Raw genomic sequence first — 18,405 nt, forward strand, 5'->3', positions numbered from 1 at the left:
CTTTTTCCTTGTTTAGGTAGTTGTACAAAGGACCTGCCATTTAATACCCCTCTCCCCACCTCTTCCTTCCCTCTTCTTAACTTTGTAGGCTATACATTGGATTCTTGTCTGTATTTCCCCCCTCTTCTCCTCTTTGCTGGTTAATTGGTTATAAGAGTCTCAGGGCCTTTTCTGCCCCGGGCTGGCTTTGAACTGAATTCCTCTCCGTCTCTCCAGGCATGAGTCACCAGTGTCAGGCTAAGTGCTGTGTTTATCAGCTGGAAAGTGGCAGGGTTTTTTTTTGGGGGGGGGTCCCCATACCCTTTGGGCTCCAACCTCCTCTGAGCGGGTGTGGCCTCCAATTCTCAGGCTCATCTGTTATGTCCTTCCCCGTGTCTGTGTCGGGGCCTCCGCGCTCAGGGCAGCCTGGCTATGAGGAAATCCACACTCCGGCCTCCCTCCGGTCTCTTCTCCTCACCCCGACCGGCAAGTGCCCCCACCACATTCCAGAGGCTGGAATTTGTCCAGTGCACTCGCCTAGTGAACCCCAATCTCACCCTTCCCCAGGCCCTGGCCGCACACTTCCTGCCTGGGGTAAGTAGCTAAGTGGAACTCACACTTCGCGCCCGGTGAGGAGGGCTGCTGCGCAGAGCGTGTTCTGTCCGGATGGTGTTTAAACGGTTCATCTGAACAGTGTGATTTCAAGAAAGTGGACAGGAAGCTGGCGAGAAAAGGCGAGGCCGGGGGGAGTCCCCAGGCTCTGGGCTGGCCCGCGCGCGTGGCCCCAGCGAGGGGCCTGGCCGCACCCTGACCTCGGGCAGGGGAAACTGGCACCGTGGGAGAAGGGTCAAGTGTCACGGGGCGGGTCACAAATAGCTCGGGCTTGGCAAGCCCGGCCCGGAAACTGGCGTTCAAGGGCAGAGAAAAGTTACCCGGCGGGGCACCGGGGAGGGGGCGCCGAGGCCGGGGATGGCGCCGCGCGGGCCGGGGGAATGCGGTGAGCCTGCACGGGGCCTGCCGAGGGGCCGCTTCCGTCTCAGAAGGCGGTCCACACGCCTGCCCGGGCCCCTCGGTGGTTCTCGGAGCGCTCAGGGTCTCCCGATCGATCCTGATCGCGGGAGCTGGCGGAGAGACCCTAGCCAAGGTCTCCGGAGCCGCGGGAGGCGCGCCCGAGGCGGCCGGGGACCCTGCCGAGGCCGCCGCCGCCCCCGGAAAGAGCTCGCTGCTTTCTTTCCCACCCTCCTCCCCGTCCCAAGGCTCGGCGGCACCCCACACCCCCGCCGGGCGCTCGCGCCTCACGCCCCCAAGGTGCCCCTCGTGGCGCGCAGCCCCGGGCAGCCAAGGAGAGAATCTCGGCTCGCCGGTGCCCCAAGCCTGGCCCGCGCACCCACTGCCCGTTGACCCCGGATTCCGGTGCTCACGATCACCCGTGCCGAGCCGGCCAAGTCCGCCAGCTCGGGTCCCCCGCCGCAGCCACTGCGGGCTCTCGGCTCCCGCGCCCTGCTTCCCCCGAAGAGCGGCAGCCCGAAGCGGCCGGCTCCCGCCGGCCTGCCCTGCCCGGCCCTGCTCAGGTCACTGCGCCCGTCCGCCGGGCACCGCCTCCTTGTCCCCACCCCGAGGCGGCTCGCCCTGCGCGCCTCGACGCGCAGCGGGGTGGGTCGGGCACCGCCGAGGCCGCGAGTGGAGACGGAACGCGCTCAGCCCCGGGCCACAGCAGCGCGGCCCGAGGGCGCAAGCAGGACCCGGACCAGGTAAGCAGCGCGACCCGCCGGGCCTGGGCGTTGGCCTTGGCTGAACCGAGGGACCTGTGCGGAACCTGCGCGCCTGGGGAACCCCGCCACCCCGCCACTGCGCCCCAAGGCTCCTCCAAAGTCCACAGGCAGGTGTTTGTCGCCCTTCACCTGGCTCTGCCAGAGCATCGGAGATGGAGAGGTGCTGTTGGTTTGGAAATGCCAAAAGCAAGAGGAATAGCGGGGAGGGGAATAGGTTTGGGGAAGAGTTCAGTGTTACATTTTCGCTTTAATGATCTAATTAATGTGGGTCCATCTCTGCGGGTGGTGGTGGAGGCACAACTTGCCCCCCCCCCCACCTTCCAGCTACCTGATGTTTGTAACGCTTGTCCAGAGAAAAGTCAGTTACAGGTCCAGCTTGAGCTTCTATTCACTTCCTTGGTGTTTGGGAATTCGTCTTAAGATGAAGCGGAAGCCCCTAGCTCACTACAGAGTGGAAGATAGATACCAGAAACACAATGAGTTCCTCACAGGACTTTGTAGCCAAGAGCCAGCCTTATCTCTGAAACCAGCCAAGGAGATTATATGAGTCAGAAACTGTTTTAAAATTAGTGCAATGCTTTCATTAAGTCTTTCTCTCGCCTTAAAGGCATCGCAGACAACGTGGTTTTTCGAAGTTTGAGATGAATGGTTATTTCTGTCCTGTATTTCCTTTTTTTCCCTCCACTTCCTTGTGATTGTATCGTGCATTTTCCTGGAAAAGTACTTCCTAGTATATCCTCAGATGTCTGCTTCCCTTACCTAAACTGATCTTCCTTCCTCCTGATTTTGGTTTTGCAAGATGGTTTTGGCCTACAGAACCTTGGACTTAGGCTGTGCACTGGTGGCTCACACCTGTAATCCTAGCTAATCAGGAGTCTGAAATCTGAGGATCTGCCTTTCAAAGCCAGCCCCACCAGGAAAGTCCATGAGACTCTTATCTCCAGTTAACCACCAGAAAACCAGAAGTGGAGCTGTGGCTCGAGTGGTAACGCTACCCTTGAGCTGAAGAGCTGAGGGACAGCGCCCAGGCCCAGAGTTCAAGTCCCACAACCACACACACACACACCCCCAAAAAACAAAACAAACAACAACAACAAAAAGAACAGAAAAAAACCCCACATGGTTTCCCCACACCCCCACTCCACTCCCTTTTTAGTCTTTTTTTTTTTTTTTTGTGACAGCACCAGGCCTTGAACTCAGGGCTCTTGCTTGTCTCCCTACTCCCCCACACCACCCCCCACCCAAGGCCAGCTTCTACCATTCGAGCCACAGCTCCACTTCCAGCTTTTTGCAGTTATTGGAGGTCAGAGTCAATGGACTTTTCTGCTTGGTTGTCTTCTAATTGAGATCCTCAGATCTTATCCTCCCTAGGTAGCTAGGATTACAGGCATGAGCCATCAAAACCTGGATACGAGCCTCAGCCTTGAATTCTTTCATGTGACCACGGGTATGAGTGACACAAGGTATTTTTAGGTTTTCTTTGATGGAAGTATTCTTGTTGTTGTTGTTGTTGTTTGGGTCCGTGGGGCCTGAACTCTGGGCCTGGGCGCTGTCCCTCAGCTCTTCAGCTCAAGGCTAGCACTCTACCACTTGAGCCACAGTGCCACTTTCGGCTTTTTCTTTTTGCTTATGTGGTGCTGAAGAATCGAACCCAGGGCCTCATGCATACAAGGCAAGCGCTCTACCACTGAGCCACCTTCCCAGCCCCAAATGGAAGTGTTCTATAGGCTTTGGACTGTGTTTGAGGACCTGTATAAGGGCTTTTGCATCCATTGGAGAAAGGCAAGATAACTGGCTGATAGACTCTATGAACTATGAGCTAGTTGGCTCTGAAGACTACTTGGTAGTTAGTATATAATACCCTCCGAGTAGGAGATTGGGGTGGGGGTTGTAGAAGATGCTTTCCCATTGGCTTCCACTTAGGTCCCTTAGCTTTTTGGGGGGAGGGTCTGGTCATGGGACCTGAACTCTGGGCCTGGGCGCTGTCCCTCAGCTCTTCAGCTCAAGGCTAGCGCTCTACCACTTGATCACAGTGCTACTTCTGGCTTTTTTCTTATGTGGTGCTGGGGAATCGAACCCAGGGCCTCAGGCATGCAAGGCAAGCGCTCTACCACTGAGCCACCTTCCCAGCCCCCCCCTTAGCTTTTTTGATCAAAGCTATCACTCTATCACTTGACCCACCCCTCCACTTTCAGCTTTTTGCTGGTTAATTGGAGCTAAGAGTCTCAAGGACTTTCCTGGGCTGGCTTTGAACCTTGCTCCTCAAATGTCAACCTCCCTCATATCTAGCATTACAGGTGTGAGTCACCAGCGCCTGGCTCCTCAAGATCCAGGTTTTGACAGAATTAATGTAAAAGTTCTCACACCTGCTGACTTTGTGAAAACTGCTGAACTTGGGTCGTCTGTCGTGGTAGCGCTAGAATAAAGCATGGGATGGAAAGTTGCCCAAGTCCAAAACAGCAAGTGGAAAGTTAGTTATAGAGAAAAAAAAAATCAATGTGGAAATGCCCGGAGCTACAGTGGTCAACTACTGGGCATCTGGAAATCAGAGCCCCTATGGCTCTTCCCTCATGCGCTATTATTTTCTGCTTGAGGAAGTGAGTTTGTAAGTCTCAAACAGGAAATACCACGCCCAGTTATTTTCTTTTTTATAGGATACTCTTATCTCAGATGCAAAGTTACTGCCTTCCCTCTTTTGGGGGGGAATGTCTTCATAACATTTCACAAGGAGGAGTTTGTGAACGCCAGTTCTTCTGACTCATAAACCAATGCATTGTTCTGCACTGTGTCTGCTGTCTAAGGTCCTACCTGCCGTGACCTCAGCCTCCAGTGGAGATTTCTGAGCCGGCCAGCAAAAGAACTGAGCTGGTCAGGAGTGTCTGGCCCTACTTTAATTCCACATTCCTTCATGTTTGCAGAGCTCAAAAAACAGTCGGAGGACAGGAAACACGCCTCGCCTCACCTCGGGGAAGGAAGAGGCCTTTTCTGGCCATGTCTTCTGTAGCAGCTGCTGAACCAGATGGGGACCATCGGGATGGGCATGTCACCAAGCTCATTTTCTTCCTTTTTGTCTTCGGGGCCGTCCTTCTGTGTGTGGGAGTTCTGCTGTCCATCTTTGGGTACCAAGCATGCCAATACAAACCCATCCCAGACTGCAGCCTGGTGCTGAAGGTAGCTGGGCCTTCGTGCGCAGTGATTGGGCTTGGGGCTGTAATCCTGGCCCGCTCTCGGGCAAGACTTCAGCTCCGGGACGGGCGACAGCCAGGCAGCAATCAGGCAGACAATGATCAAGCCTTCATCTGTGGAGAGAGCCGCCAGTTTGCCCAGTGCCTCATCTTTGGTTTTCTCTTCTTGACGAGCGGCATGCTTATCAGCATTCTGGGCATCTGGGTCCCTGGATGTGGCTCAGACTGGGTACAGGAATCCCTGAATGAGACAGACACTGCGGACACAGAGCCCCCGATCTGTGGGTTCCTCTCTCTGCAGATCATGGGCCCCTTGATTGTGCTGGTGGGATTATGTTTCTTCGTGGTTGCCCACGTAAAAAAGAAGAACAACTCCAGCATGCACCAGGACACTGCTGAGGGCGAGGAGGGGCACACCCAGAACACGGAGCCTGTCCAGGTCACTGTAGGTGAGTGGTCATTCCAGAGCAAGCTTGCTGGTGGGAAAGACAGTATCTTTGGCCTGAGGGTTTCACTGGGGTGCTCTCTGATCTGACTTGGGTTTTTCTCACTTCCTCTCACACACCTGTGTGCACGCACTTAGGCCTGTGCACATGAACACAGTGCCTCCTCTGTAGTCCACCTGTGGGAATCCTGGCAAGCATCATTTCCTCTCAGCAGCTAGACTCTGCAATAGAAACATTCAGTGGTGACCTTGACTGAAGTCACAGAGGAAAGTGAGGAGAACCCAGAGGACCGCCATGGAGATGGTCACTAGCTTCACACTGAAACTGTGTAGCCCTTCAGGGGTGTGTGTGTGTGTGTGTGTGTGTGTGTGTGTGTGTGTGTGACAGAGGGGGGAGTCTCCCTCCCCTGTTGCTGACAGGCTTTCTTTATAAGCCATTCATCATTCCTTCCTCCACCTCCAGATGCATGCAGAGATGTGAGATCATTTCTAGGATGAACATTATAGGAGTCTAAGCCTGTCCCATGTCTGTGGACTGCAGAGCTCTCAGGAGCTCTGTGCTGCTTTCTGCATTGCTCTTCATTTTTGGAACCTTCTCCAGGGGACAAAGTTCTCCAGACGGAGGCAAAATATGACAATGTTCTCCCCCCCCCCCCGTGGAATGCCTAAAATTCCTCTTGGGACCCCTGAGTTTGCAGAAGAGGTAGCGGATCCTTTCCCAGAATCAACTGCCCTCATAGCAGCATCCTTACCTCTGACCTTGGTGTCACGCAACCAAGGAAAAACCCATCGCTGCTCTTTTGCAAATCCTCCCCTGGCCCCTCTTATTCCCAGTCTCCTCTTTTTGAAAGGTTGAAGTTCTGAAGCCACAGCAGTCTTGGCATAGGAGGGCTAAGTAGAGGACATCAGAGCAAGGGCCGCAGAGGGTCCACGGGAAGGAATGTGATAAGTGACATCTTTTCCTGTCAGGGGCCTTCTTCTGTAGTCAGTGTTGACTGACTACAGATGGAGGGAAGGGACCAGACAAGATGCCGACCTTATCAGGAACGGCCTTTGCAGGGTGGGAGGTGGGGGTGGGGTGGATGGCTTTACAGGTATTCCTGTGCCAGTTTGGCCACAATGCAAATACTAATCATGTATTTGATAGCTAATACTTCCAAAGGTCAATTCCTGTACCAAACACTCACCTGAATACCTTAACATATATATTAAAGCACCTGCTGAGGTCAGTTCAGCCACACCTACAACAACCCCCTGAGACTGACTTCTTATCTCTATGTCAGAGGTGAGGACTTGGAAGCACTAGAACATCAATGACTTACACCGGGGCGCAAGAGCAAGTCCCCAGCATCCTTTATACCAGTGTGCAGGCCGAGTCCATCCTGCCCCCTCCCCCTCACTCAGCAGCCCTCCCCAGGCACATAGGTCTAAGTCAACCAAAGTCAACTGTTGCCCAGCACCAGTGTCTCATATCTGTAATCCTAGCTGCTCAGGAGGCTGAGAGCCAAAGATCACAGTTTGAAGCCAGCCAGGGCAGCAAAGTCCTGGAGACTCTTATCTCCCATTAACCACAAAATCCCCAGATCCTGAGTTTAAGCCTTAGTACTGGCACATATAAAATACACACACACACACATACACAACCAACTACCAAGGAAAGTGTTGAGCTCCTGAACACACAAGAGAAGCCATGCTCTCTCCATGACTGTGTTCTCCAAAATTTCATCCAAGCTGCACAGACAGAGACCAAACTCAAAGAGGTTGGTACTTGATTTCTGCAGCTATTGCGTGTTGTAGACTATATCCCTGTGTTTTGAGAAGGAGAAACTAGGGACCAGACCCACATCTTGGAATCCCAGTGCACTGCATCATGGGAATTTCCCAGAACATTCTAGACAGGTGGCTGGACCACTATTGGAGGTCCAAGGAAGGCCTCTGGTAAGATGGTGACACCAAATGATAATGTAGGAAAAAATAAAGGCAGAGGAGAACTTGACTTCCTTGAAGAGAGGAGATTGGTGCAGAGATGTTAAAAGTCATTTGCCAATGACCAACCTGGCATGACCCTGAGCAAACTGTCTGACTTCCCTGGCCCCTGATGCCAGAGCCACACAGAGATAGCAGGGCACACTGGGCTCCACCCCGCATCCAGAACTCCGTGAGCAGTCCTCATCCCTGGGCAGGCGAGGGAACTAGTTTGTAAAGGCCTCACAGACATGCTTTGGCTCAGACTTGCTGGGAAGAGGCCGCATGCATACTGCAATGCTGGAGGCTCTGGACTTAGAAATAAAGACTCACTTAACACACACACACACACACACACACACACACAGATCCCCGGGCACCAGCGGCTCACGCCTGTAATCCTAGCTATTTAGGAGGCTGAGATCTGAGGACTGCGGTTCAAAGTCAGCCCAGGCAGGGAAGTCCATGAAACTCTTATCTCAAAAACAAAAAACCCCCCCAAAACCCAGAAAACTGGAAGAGCTGAGGGACAGCACCCAGGCCCAGAGTTCAAGTCCTTTGACCAACAAAAAGAATAAAAAAACACAGATCAAAATACATTTTATCACATAAACTGCTTTGTTAAATTGCAAAAAATTCAATACATAACTTAAAATTAAGTAAGGGAAGGGGCAGGTGACAATGTTGAAAGGGGTGACATTTATTGCATTGCGTGAATGACAGTTCCTTTGTACAACTACTTAAAGATAGTAAATATAAATAAATATATATATATATTTTAAATCATGGTAACATAACTGTAACATAACTTACTTTGGTTTTTGTTGTTGTTGTTGTTGTTTTGTTCTAGTACTAGGGCTTGAACTCGGGGCCTAGTCATTGCTCCTTAGCTTTTTCATGCAAGGCTAGCATTCTACCACCTGAGCCTCACTTCCACCTCTTTGTTGTTGTTGTTGTTGTTGTTTGTTTGTTTTTGCCGGTCCTGAGGCTTGAACTCTGGCCCTGAGTGCTGTCCCTGAGCTCCTTTTGCTTGAGGCTAGTACTCTACCACTTGAACCATAGCACCACTTCTGGCTTTTTCTGTGATTAATTGAAGATAAGAATTTCACAGACTTTCCTGTCTATGCTGGCTTCGAACCATGATCCTCAGACCTCAGCCTCCTGAGTAGGATTACAGGCATGAGCCACTGGCACACAGCCTGTAGCCTTTTAAAGTAGTTAATTGGGATAAGAGTCTCACAGACTTTCATGCTTGGCTTGGCTTTGAACTCAATCCTCAGATCTCAGCATCCTGAGTGGCTAAGATTGATTACAGGCATGAGCCACCAATGCCTGACCATAACTTACTATGCCAACTACCTTTGTTGTTGTTGTTGTTGTTGTTGTATTTTGTTTTGTCGGTTCTGGGGTTTGAACTCAGGGCCTGGGCTCTGTCCCTGAGCCTCTCTGTGCTCAAGGCTAGTGCTCTACCACTTGAGCCAGAGCACCACTTCCAGCTTTTTCTGTTAATGTGGTACTGAGGAATTGAACTCAGGGCTTTATGCATGCTAGACAAGCACCCTACCACTAAGCCACATTCCCAGCCCCGTCAACTACCTTTAAATGTACACTCTGGGGGCTTAAGTACATTCACAGCTTTGTATAATTATCATCACTATCACTTTCTAAAACTTTTTATATTCCAATCAGAAACTTTGTACCCTTCCTCTCCCCAGTTCCTGGTAGCCTGTCCTACTTTATATATAACATTATTACCTTTTTGATAATATTGGGGGATTTTGCTTAGGGCTTTGTGCTTGTTTGGCAAGCAATCTAGTACTTGAGCAATACCTTACCTACTCTCAGCTTTTGACTTTTTGTTTTTGAGATAGAGTCTGGAGCTTTTGCCCCAGCTAACCTTGGACCTTGATCCTCCTACTCTACCTCCTGAGTAACTGGAATTAGAGACATGAGCTACCTTACATGGACTTAATAGGCCTATTTTTACTTCTGGAGTGAATAACAACTATTTTGACCTTTTACTGTCTCTAGAAGGCCAGATATAGAACTCATGTATTTTGCTCTTGCTAATTTGCTTTTAACCAAATATTGTGTTTCCTCAGGTGACTCAGTGATCCTATTCCCACCCCCTCCACCACCTTACTTTCCTGAGTCTTCAGTTTCTGCTGGAACTCGAAGTCTTGAGGCCCACAGCGTGCTTCCTTCTGAAAATCCACCTCCATATTACAGTCTTTTTCACCATAGGTAAGACTTGCTTGTGAACTTCCCAGGCCTAGGGCTGAATCCAGGCCAATTTAGCTCTAAGCTGTGGCATAGACGTAAATGTTCATGGGCTGTGTATCTGAGGTTGTGTCAGAATTAGTTGACATTAACACAAGCTTTCAAGGGCTGTCAGGAACTCCTAAGGTATAATCGATGACAGGGTTAGTATCAAGCCTTCTCTGACATCTTTGGTGCTCCTAGCAGGGGTAGCCATTCAGTGTCTAACAGCCCATCCCCCATCTACTACACTGAGTTGTCCCCCCCCCCTCCCTCCACCCCCATGTCCACACAAGGGCTGAGAGGCCCATGCTCTGTTAGGCTTTACTTTCACTGCTACAGATTGTTGACAGTCCCCGGCCCCAGGGGGATCCCACCACAGGTACAGAAGGGTTTCAGTACGCTAACAGAGGTACTTGGCTGATGGGTGCAAGCAGCCTGCAGAGGACCTGGCCTAGCCCAGCCCTCTCTCCATGTTCAGCTTTTCCTGGGCCTCAGCCTCCTCAGAGTGGATTGAAGAGAGACATGAGGGCTACACCTCACCCTGCAATGAAGGCTGAGGGGCTGAGGCCCACTCAGGACCACGGTGCCATGGGAGGGGATGGGCAGGAGGCTGGCAGTGAGTAAGAGCAGGGGAGAGGATGATCCCAGAGTGAGTGACAGGGGAGCCCCCTCCCCTGAGAGGCCAGGTGGAAGAGTGAGCGCAGACTTGAGGTAGACTGATACTGGATAGGGCTAGGAAGAGGCTGGGGGGGGGTGTGAGGATGGGGGTGGGGGTGTGTGAAGGGGGGAGAGGTGGGGAGGAGACGGGAAGTGCTGGAGATGGAGGTGTGAAGTTTCTAAAACCAGGAGGAGGGCAGACCCTGAAACACTCCGTGAGAGCAGCAGGCATCCAGCAGAAGTCTGGAAAGGGCCAGGCAAGGACTTTTACAGGCCTCTTCCCTTAGGGAGTGGGGCAATAGACAATGGGGAAACCTGGTAGTAGGCTGGGAAGAAAGGACTGTTGGGAAATGTCTAGGGGCAAGGTGGGAAGGTGGAAGGCCCCAGTGAGCTCTGCTTTCCAGACCGAGAGATGTGTGCAGTTTTGAGAGCAGGGGCATAAAGTGGGGAAGGGTGTGTGGGACCTGGGCAGCGCGTGCAAGTTCCAAGGCTGATGAGGTGAGAATTAGGGCTGGAGCTCGGTGCTGTCTTCTTACCTTGCTGCCAGTGTGCAAGGCTCATGGCTCCTGTTCTCCACTGGAGGGCGCCCCCTGGGGAGGCCAGCACCCCCTCATGCCCACCACCCAGGTAGAGCCGCAGGGCACGTCTGGAGAGGGAGCAGCACACACGCCTTTCCTCAAGGTGTTGGAGAGGGTGAAGCGATGTAGAGACCCTTTTCCCACAAAAGTAGGGGGCCAGGTTATCTGATGAGAGGGAAAATGGTGGCCGCAAGGGTGGAGCTTGTGCAGTTTGTCAGTAGGAAGGGAGCAGAGGCCTTGCCCAGTGTGGAGAAAGGATGGGGTTAGGGCCGGGCATTTGGGAAGGTGAAACAATGATGTTTTTTCCCCCCTCTCCAATGACAAAATTCCCCCGTCCCTACAAATCAATCAAGGTTGTCCCTACAAATCCATCAATGTTTGTGCCCAGGGTCTGGCTTTTGTTACATTGTGTTCTGTGATTTGCAAAGCCACTCTCTTAGGAAAGTGGAGAAGAATGGAAAAGAAATAGGCCAGACTCCATTGTCAACAAGCTAGGACTATTTATTGCCAGCAAGATACACAGACCTTCCCACATGTTTGGAGGTTGTTCGAGGGACTGGATTTGAAGTGGGCTTATATAGGCCCTAACAAGGAAGCAGAAAATAAAAATGGGCTCTGGTCTCCTGGGGACCAACCAAGGCTCTATCCTTGTCCAGGCCTAGGTTGGAATAACCTGCCTGCCGACAGGCATGTGGTCAAGCCTGTTTGTATGCAACTGGTGTCTTGCTTGACCTGGGAAAATGAGACAGGAATCAATCCTTCACACTCTGGGAGAAACAGATGAGGAAACTGAGGCTCTGAAAGGCTAAGTAAGGTGCACGGGGCCAGCCAGCTGGGGAACAGCGGAGTGGGAGTGGGGTTCAGATGCTGGCAGTTCTCAGAGCCACAACAGTGGCCAAGCATGCCTTCCTGCTTCCTGGAAAGTTTTGGGATTGCTTCTCTTCTCTTCTCTTCTCTCCTTCCTTCCTTCCTTTCTCCCTCCCTCCTTCCCTCCTTCCTTCCTTCCTTCCTTCCTCCCTCCCTCCTTCCCTCCTTCCTTTCTTCCGTCAGCTGTGGGGCTTGAACTCAGGGCCTGAGTGTTGTCCCTGAGCTCTTTTGCTCTAAGCTAGTGCTCTTCCACTTTGAGCCACAGGGCCACTTCCTGGTTTCCGATGGTTCATTGGAGTTAAGAGTCTCATGGACTTTTCAGCTCAGGCTGACTCTGAATGAAGTCCGCAGATCTCAGCCTCCTAAGTAGCTAGAATTATAGGTATGAGCCACCAGCGCCCTGCTGCTTTCATTTTGCTTTTTGTGTATGTTTGTCCATCTCGTATTAGCTGATTCAGAAGACAAAAGTGGCAGAGGACAGCAAGTGTGCGTGTGTATCAGTGTGTGTATTCATGCATGTATGTGTGCAGCAGTGTGTCCACATATGTGCACACACATGTATATGCATGTGTATGCACCATGAACGTGTGGGCAAGCATGTGTGCGCATTCATGTGTGCGTATGTACATGTGTATGCGTGTGTGCATTTTGCCTTCGGATGGCACATGACCCTTTGTACTCTGAGCCTTTTCAGGGCAGTGACCACAGAAGCGAGGCTATCTTATGGTTACTATCAGCTGTTAGGAAAGTGCGGGGTAAGAAGCCCAAACAGAGCTATAAAAAGCACCAGGTGGGAGACATGACTCCGTAGGACTTTGGGGTGCTTCGAAGAGTGTAAGTGAACATTTGACACAACCTGGTACTTCAGGGTGCAGCTGTTTTTGTCACTCCCTTCATGAACCCTCTTCTTTTCAGCAGGACCCCAACTCCTGAGAGCGAGGGTGCAGTCTCTGCAGGAGGGCGGGAAGCCGTGTACACCATTTCTGGGACTAACACACTCTCTGAGGTCACACCCCCTTCACACCTCTCCTTGGACTCACCCCCTAGATATGAAGAGAAAGAAAACCCCACGCCCCCCTCCTTAGCCCCATCTTCTGAGCCTTTTCCGCCATGAACTGTGGGAACCTGTGTAATTTTGTATATATATATAACTGATCACTGTTTTGTTTGTGTGTTTTTTTAAATAAAAAAATGCAACAGCATTGGCTGGGTCATTGTTTTCCTGGTCAGCATGGATAGCAGCAAGGGGTGTCTGGTTAGACTGCAGCTGTTGGTGTCGGAGAAGCATGGTGCTTTCCAGTCCCAGTTACCCCTTTAGCACTGAAAGTGTGGGAGGGAGGCCAATTTTTTTTTTTTGTTGTTGTTCATTGTCAGTTGTGGGACTTTAACAGAGGGCCTGGGCACTGTTTCTGAGCTTTTTTGCTCAAGGCTAGTACTTTACCACTTTGAGCCACAGCTCCACTTCTGATTTTCAGGTGACTAATTGAAGATAGGAGTTTCATAGTCTCTGGGCTGGGAAGGTAGCTCAGTGGTAGAGCGCTTGCCTTGCATGCCTGAGGCCCTGGGTTCGATTCCTCAGCACCACATAAGCAAAAAGAAAAAAGCCGGAAGTGGCACTATGGCTCAAGTGGTAGAGCGCTAGCCTTGAGCTGAAGAGCTGAGGGACAGCGCCCAGGCCCTGAGTTCAGGCCTCACGACTGGATCCCCCCCAAAAAAGAGTTTCATAGTCTCACAGCCTGGGTTGGCTTCGAACCATGATCCTCAAATCTCAGCTTCCTGATTTGTTAGGATTCAAGGTGTGAGCCACCAGTAGCTGATGATAGATGGAATCTTGATTAAATTGGCTTATTAAAGACAAACAAACAAACAAACATGGCTCAGAGGAGTGAACTGACTTCTTCAAGGTCATGCAACTTGCTAATGCTGAGGTTGGGTTTTGAACCCGCCTGGCTGGTTTCTGAAAGCCAGGTCCTATCACCACCCTGTACTGTCAGAGGCCAGCCACATGCAGTTGTTAATCATTAGCCTGCTGCTTTGTCTCCTGTGTTGGACACAGATTATTCTCCTAATTTTCCTATTATTTGTCCCTTTAAGCCCTTACTTGGGAGCAGTGACATGGACCTCACCCACCTCCAGTGCCCCGTAAAAGTTGGCCTTCTTCATCAGCTGAAGTCCCCTGGCAAGACCCGGCAAAGTTTGCCACTCTGCTTAGTAAAGCATGGGCACCACATGTCTGAGCCTTCCCCTTCATGCGCAGGAGGTTTCCTTCTAGGTGGAATGAATCCTTAAGAAATAATGACCTGATGATGGGTTTTTCTATCTCAGCGAAGCTGACTTTCAGAACATAAAATCTGTACACACTTGGATATTTTTTTTGGTAACAAAATTAGATGTAGCAAAAAAAAAAAGTCAACATTTCTGTAAACATTTCTGTAAACCACAATCCCCACAAATGTCAGCGTCCTCCAGCCCTCGCATGCTTCAAGGGTGTTAATGCTGCCATGGTTTTCCTAAAGCCATTGCTGAATCACCATCACAATGATCAGCAGACCTGATCTACTTTTACATTGGACATTTATTGGATTGAATTGCTCTTAAAATTTGGCTCTTTCCCCCGCCCCCTCCTGGAAGGTTAATTATTCACGTTCTCACATTGGAACAGAGGGTGTATTATCACCATTGCTATTTGTTCAAAATGACCCAGCTGAAACTTCTAGGTAGTATTACATCTGAATAGCTATGAATTTTCACCTATAATTGAGAATGTTTTTAATGACTCAAGATTGGGGTTTGTAAACTGGGTATCTTACTTTTCTCCTATTTTGTTTTTTATTTTTTGGTGGTCATGGGGCTTGAACTCTGGGCCTGTGCACTGTCCCTCAGCTCTTCAGCTCAAGGCTAGCACTCTACCCCTTGAGCCACAGCACCACTTCGGGCTTTTTCTGCTTATGTGGTGCTGAGGAATCGAACCCAGGGCCTCATGCATGCGAGGCAAACACTCCAACACTGAACCACCTTCCCAGGCCTTGGTATCTTTCTTTTATATATGAAACTCAAGCAAGCTTTGACAAATGACCGGGAGGGAGCCTGATCTTCTGGTTAGAGAAGTCTGTTTTGCCACCTCAGCCTTTGAAGTCTTCTGCTAACTGGAGAACTAAGCCAGGGTCTATAAAATCTTCCAACAATGACAGGGACCCTGAGTATGGGACGAATGCCAGGTGACAGAGCTGAAGTGGTTACATAGTCGCAGGAAGATGTGTTCTTTGAGAGGATACACACTCATTTCAGATGCATTAACCTTCCTTTTTTTCATCAAGGTGAAATGAGCACAAAAATTTTACTGCATGTGTGCATCCGTGTGTGTGTGTGTGTGTGTGTGTGTGTGTGTTTGCGTGTGTGTGTATGCGTGGTGCTGGCGTTGAACCCAGGGTCTTATGCACACTAGGCAAATACTCTACTACTAAGCTACTCCACCAGCCTCAAATGAACAATTTTAAAGCAAACCATTCAGTAGCACTTTGTACCTTTACAATATTGTACTATCACCTGTATTTAATTCCTTAAAATAAAAACCCGTGCTCATTAAGCAATCAGACCCTATCCCGTTCCCATGTCCCAGATGGTGTGGAGGGGCTTTCGGGGGAAGACTGGGTTCACAGCTGGCCGCATTGATGGGAGCTTCCTTCAGTCCGCTGTCCCAGCTTTCCATGCAGCCCTGACCAAGACCATGCAGAGAGTTCCAGGACAGCAGGGACACAGCCAGATTCCTGTCACCTGCCTTCTCCTCTCAATGCTTCTACTTCTGGATTTTTTTTGGGGGGGCATGTATCTTGAGCTGGGTTTTTGTTTTTGGCTTTTGCCAGTCCTTGGGCTTGAACTCAGGGTCTAGGCACTGTCCCTGAGCTTCTTTTGCTCAAGGCTAGCACTCTGCCATGTGAGCCACATCACCACTTCCAGCTTTTTCTGTTTATGTGATACTGAGGAATCGAACCCAGGGTTTTATGCATGTTAGGCAACACTCTACCACTAAGTCACATTCCCAGCCACTGGGCTGGGTTCTTAAAGTGTGGCTCTTTGTTCTGGAAGAGGTTGAGTGGGGCCCTGTGCGCATATAGATGATGCCTATTGATGGAGGCAAATATGCCTTGGGTCCACATGCAAGTGCTAAACAGCATGGAAACCATCTGGTCCCTGGTGAATCAAGGTGGCAGGATTCTATTGGCTGTGTGCTGGAGTGGGAAGCCCTGCTCTGTGGGCTTCTGGTAGGGCTGGTCTGCAAAGGGAAGCTTAGGCAGGAAGCTCACATGGGGGTGATGGGCCCAGTGCAGCCTCCAGGGGAGCCATGCATGGCTGGCCTCAGGGCCCTCCTGGATCCTGCATACCTGGGATTCTTGGGAGTATCATGCATGCTGCCTCCAGTCCAGGAACACAGTGGAGGACCCGGATGCAGCTTTTCCTAATAAGGAATGCTCTGTAGGGGAAATTCCGGCAAGGCAGCACATGACTGCTTGCCATCTGTCTGGCCCAGTGCAGTGACCTTAGCCAGGCAGGAGTGCTGGCCTGTGGGGTGAGGTGGGGAAGGAGGTGGCAGTAGGGAGCCATGGATGGGCAGTCACCTAACTGGCCTGTATTGTCCCTGACTGCCCTGCGTGTGGAAGGGCCGGAAGCTGGGCAGGGGGGTGAACCTTCAAGGTTGTCCTATGCCAGCTCCTCACAGGACACTATTTCTTTATCAAGAAATACCAAAGAAACCTTATTAGTTAAAAAAATTCTTTATTGTGTGTGTATGTGTGTATGTGTGTGTATATATCTATCTACATATATATATATATATAATTTTTCTTGATAAACATAATTGTGCTGGTAGCTTTAGTATAGCCTTGTTTGTGATCATCTGGGTAAATGCCCAAAAGTGGGATTGCTGGGTCATAGGGGAGCTCTATGTGGAGTCTTTTGAGGAACCTCCATGCTGCTTTCCAAAGTGGTTGAACAAGTTTACACTCCCACCAACAAAGCAGTAAGGTTCCCTTCTGTCCACATCCCCTCCAGCATCTGTTGTTAGAGCCAGGAGTGGTGGCTCAACTACTGGAGAATTGCACATTGGAGTTGGAGGCCATACCAGACAAGGTGAGCAAGACACTGTCACAAAAATAAAATACCAACAGAAGAGCTGGGGTGTGGCTCAAGTTATAGAGAGCTTGCCTAGCAAATGTGAGATCCAGGGTTCCATCTCTAGTACTGAAAAACAAACAACAAAGGAGATTTGAATGAGGATTAAAACAAAACAACACAAACAACTGGATCAGCAGGTAAAACCAAACACAAAGCCTTGCCTTAGCTGGACGGGGTCATCTATTAGCCAGTGAATCCTGCTTACTCTTTTTTTTTGTTTGTTTTTGGTCTGGTCGTGGGGCCTGAACTCTAGGCCTGGGCACTATCCCTCAGCTCTTCAGCTCAAGGCTAGCACTCTACCACTTGAGCCACAGTGCCACTTCCGGCTTTTTTCTTTTTGCTTATGTGGTGCTGAAGAATCGAACCCAGGGCCTCAGGCATGCAAGGCAAGTGCTCTACCTCTGAGCCACCTTCCCAGGCCCTCCTGCTTACTCTTTAGGAGTTGTTTTTTTTTTTTTTTTTTGAGGGGGGAGGCTTTTTTTTTTTCTGGGAAACTGAACAGAGGATCCAGTACTACAGAGAAGACAGTGGAGACACCAGGCCACTGCAGGGCCTGGCTCTTTCTGAAACTCAATATCTGGCTGGTATCTCACATCCTGCCCAAGGAAGGGCTGTTGCCTCCCAGAAAGCCTTCCTTTGGCTAGGGGACTCTGTTCTTCCCACTCAGGGTGGCAGAGTGACTCACACTCTGCCCTGTGTGGCAGTCAATGACCCCTGCACTATGTGGGCAGAGCATAGGACTCACTGTCTGTCACTTCCTCCTGCCACCCTGCAAAAGATATCAGGAAAGATACTAGCTGTGAAAGTGCCTGGCTGCCACACCTGCCCAGAGCCAGCCTGTCCCCACTAGTGTGCACAGGACAGGGACCTCAGCACTGGGTATGCAGCAGTGGCAGGTAACTGCCCTGTTCCATCTTGCCATTTGGCTCGAGATTAAGAATCCAACACCTGCCAGGGCCTTCTCCCCTCTTCACAATGGACTGCTAGCTTTGGATGGGATGAAGGGCACTGGAAAAGTGAGGGGCAGTACACACCGGCTTCAAGGGAAACTTCCAGTTCAAGGTGAGGCTGTGAGATGAACCAGAAGCGATGTAATTGGGCAGGCAATTTTGGATTCCCAACTTAGAAAGAGGACTCACCTCAACACTTGTTACTCCAGTTTCAAATGTCTTTAGCACCAGCCACTGGTGAGACTAGCAAGAAAGAGCCTTGGCTGCAGGTGTCCCCGATCAGATGGCTTTGTTTGTGGGGATTCTCCTCCCTAATACACACACACACACACACACGCGCGCGCGCGCGCGCACGCGCACACACACACAGAGTTTCCAGAATTGACTGGGGACAGTGACAGCTGTCCTGGGGCAGAGACTATGATAGATGATGCCTGGACAGGTTGGACAGGGAGGCTGGCCTGCACGTGCAGAGCTGGGAGTCCACCACCTGCTGAGTTCGATGCTGGCTTTGGTAGGGACTGGCTATCTGCAGAATCAGAAAGACAGAACATTATTATGTATGTGTCATTC

At 50.7% G+C, this 18,405-nt stretch overlaps 1 protein-coding gene across 3 annotated transcripts; it reads left to right on the forward strand.

Moving 5' to 3' along the window:
* Positions 1-1,642: 1,642 nt before the first annotated feature.
* Tmem171 (transmembrane protein 171) lies at positions 1,643-12,912 on the forward strand. Of its 3 annotated transcripts, none has more exons than XM_013025223.1 (4): positions 1,643-1,730; positions 4,670-5,385; positions 9,449-9,590; positions 12,626-12,912. In XM_013025223.1, exons 2-4 carry the CDS (start codon positions 4,743-4,745, stop codon positions 12,822-12,824), a joined length of 984 nt encoding a protein of 327 aa, XP_012880677.1. In that variant the 5' UTR covers positions 1,643-1,730; positions 4,670-4,742; the 3' UTR covers positions 12,825-12,912. The 3 variants fall into 3 exon arrangements, with proteins under 3 accessions (XP_012880677.1, XP_012880675.1, XP_012880676.1); XM_013025221.1 differs by lacking the exon at positions 1,643-1,730 and adding an exon at positions 1,854-1,911; XM_013025222.1 differs by lacking the exon at positions 1,643-1,730 and adding an exon at positions 1,854-1,911 and having other exon boundaries at positions 12,629-12,912.
* The last annotated feature ends 5,493 nt before the right edge of the window (positions 12,913-18,405 follow it).

This window comes from Dipodomys ordii, unplaced genomic scaffold (genome assembly GCF_000151885.1).
Source record: "Dipodomys ordii isolate 6190 unplaced genomic scaffold, Dord_2.0 Scaffold83, whole genome shotgun sequence".
Taxonomy (NCBI): Eukaryota; Metazoa; Chordata; class Mammalia; order Rodentia; family Heteromyidae; genus Dipodomys; species Dipodomys ordii.

Excerpts from the sequence above, each read along its gene's own strand:
- Tmem171 (XM_013025221.1), top strand. Across the intron at positions 5,386-9,448 it reads GCCTGTCCAGGTCACTGTAG|GTGACTCAGTGATCCTATTC; the intron begins GTGAGTGGTCAT and ends GTGTTTCCTCAG. Across the intron at positions 9,591-12,625 it reads TACAGTCTTTTTCACCATAG|CAGGACCCCAACTCCTGAGA; the intron begins GTAAGACTTGCT and ends TCTTCTTTTCAG.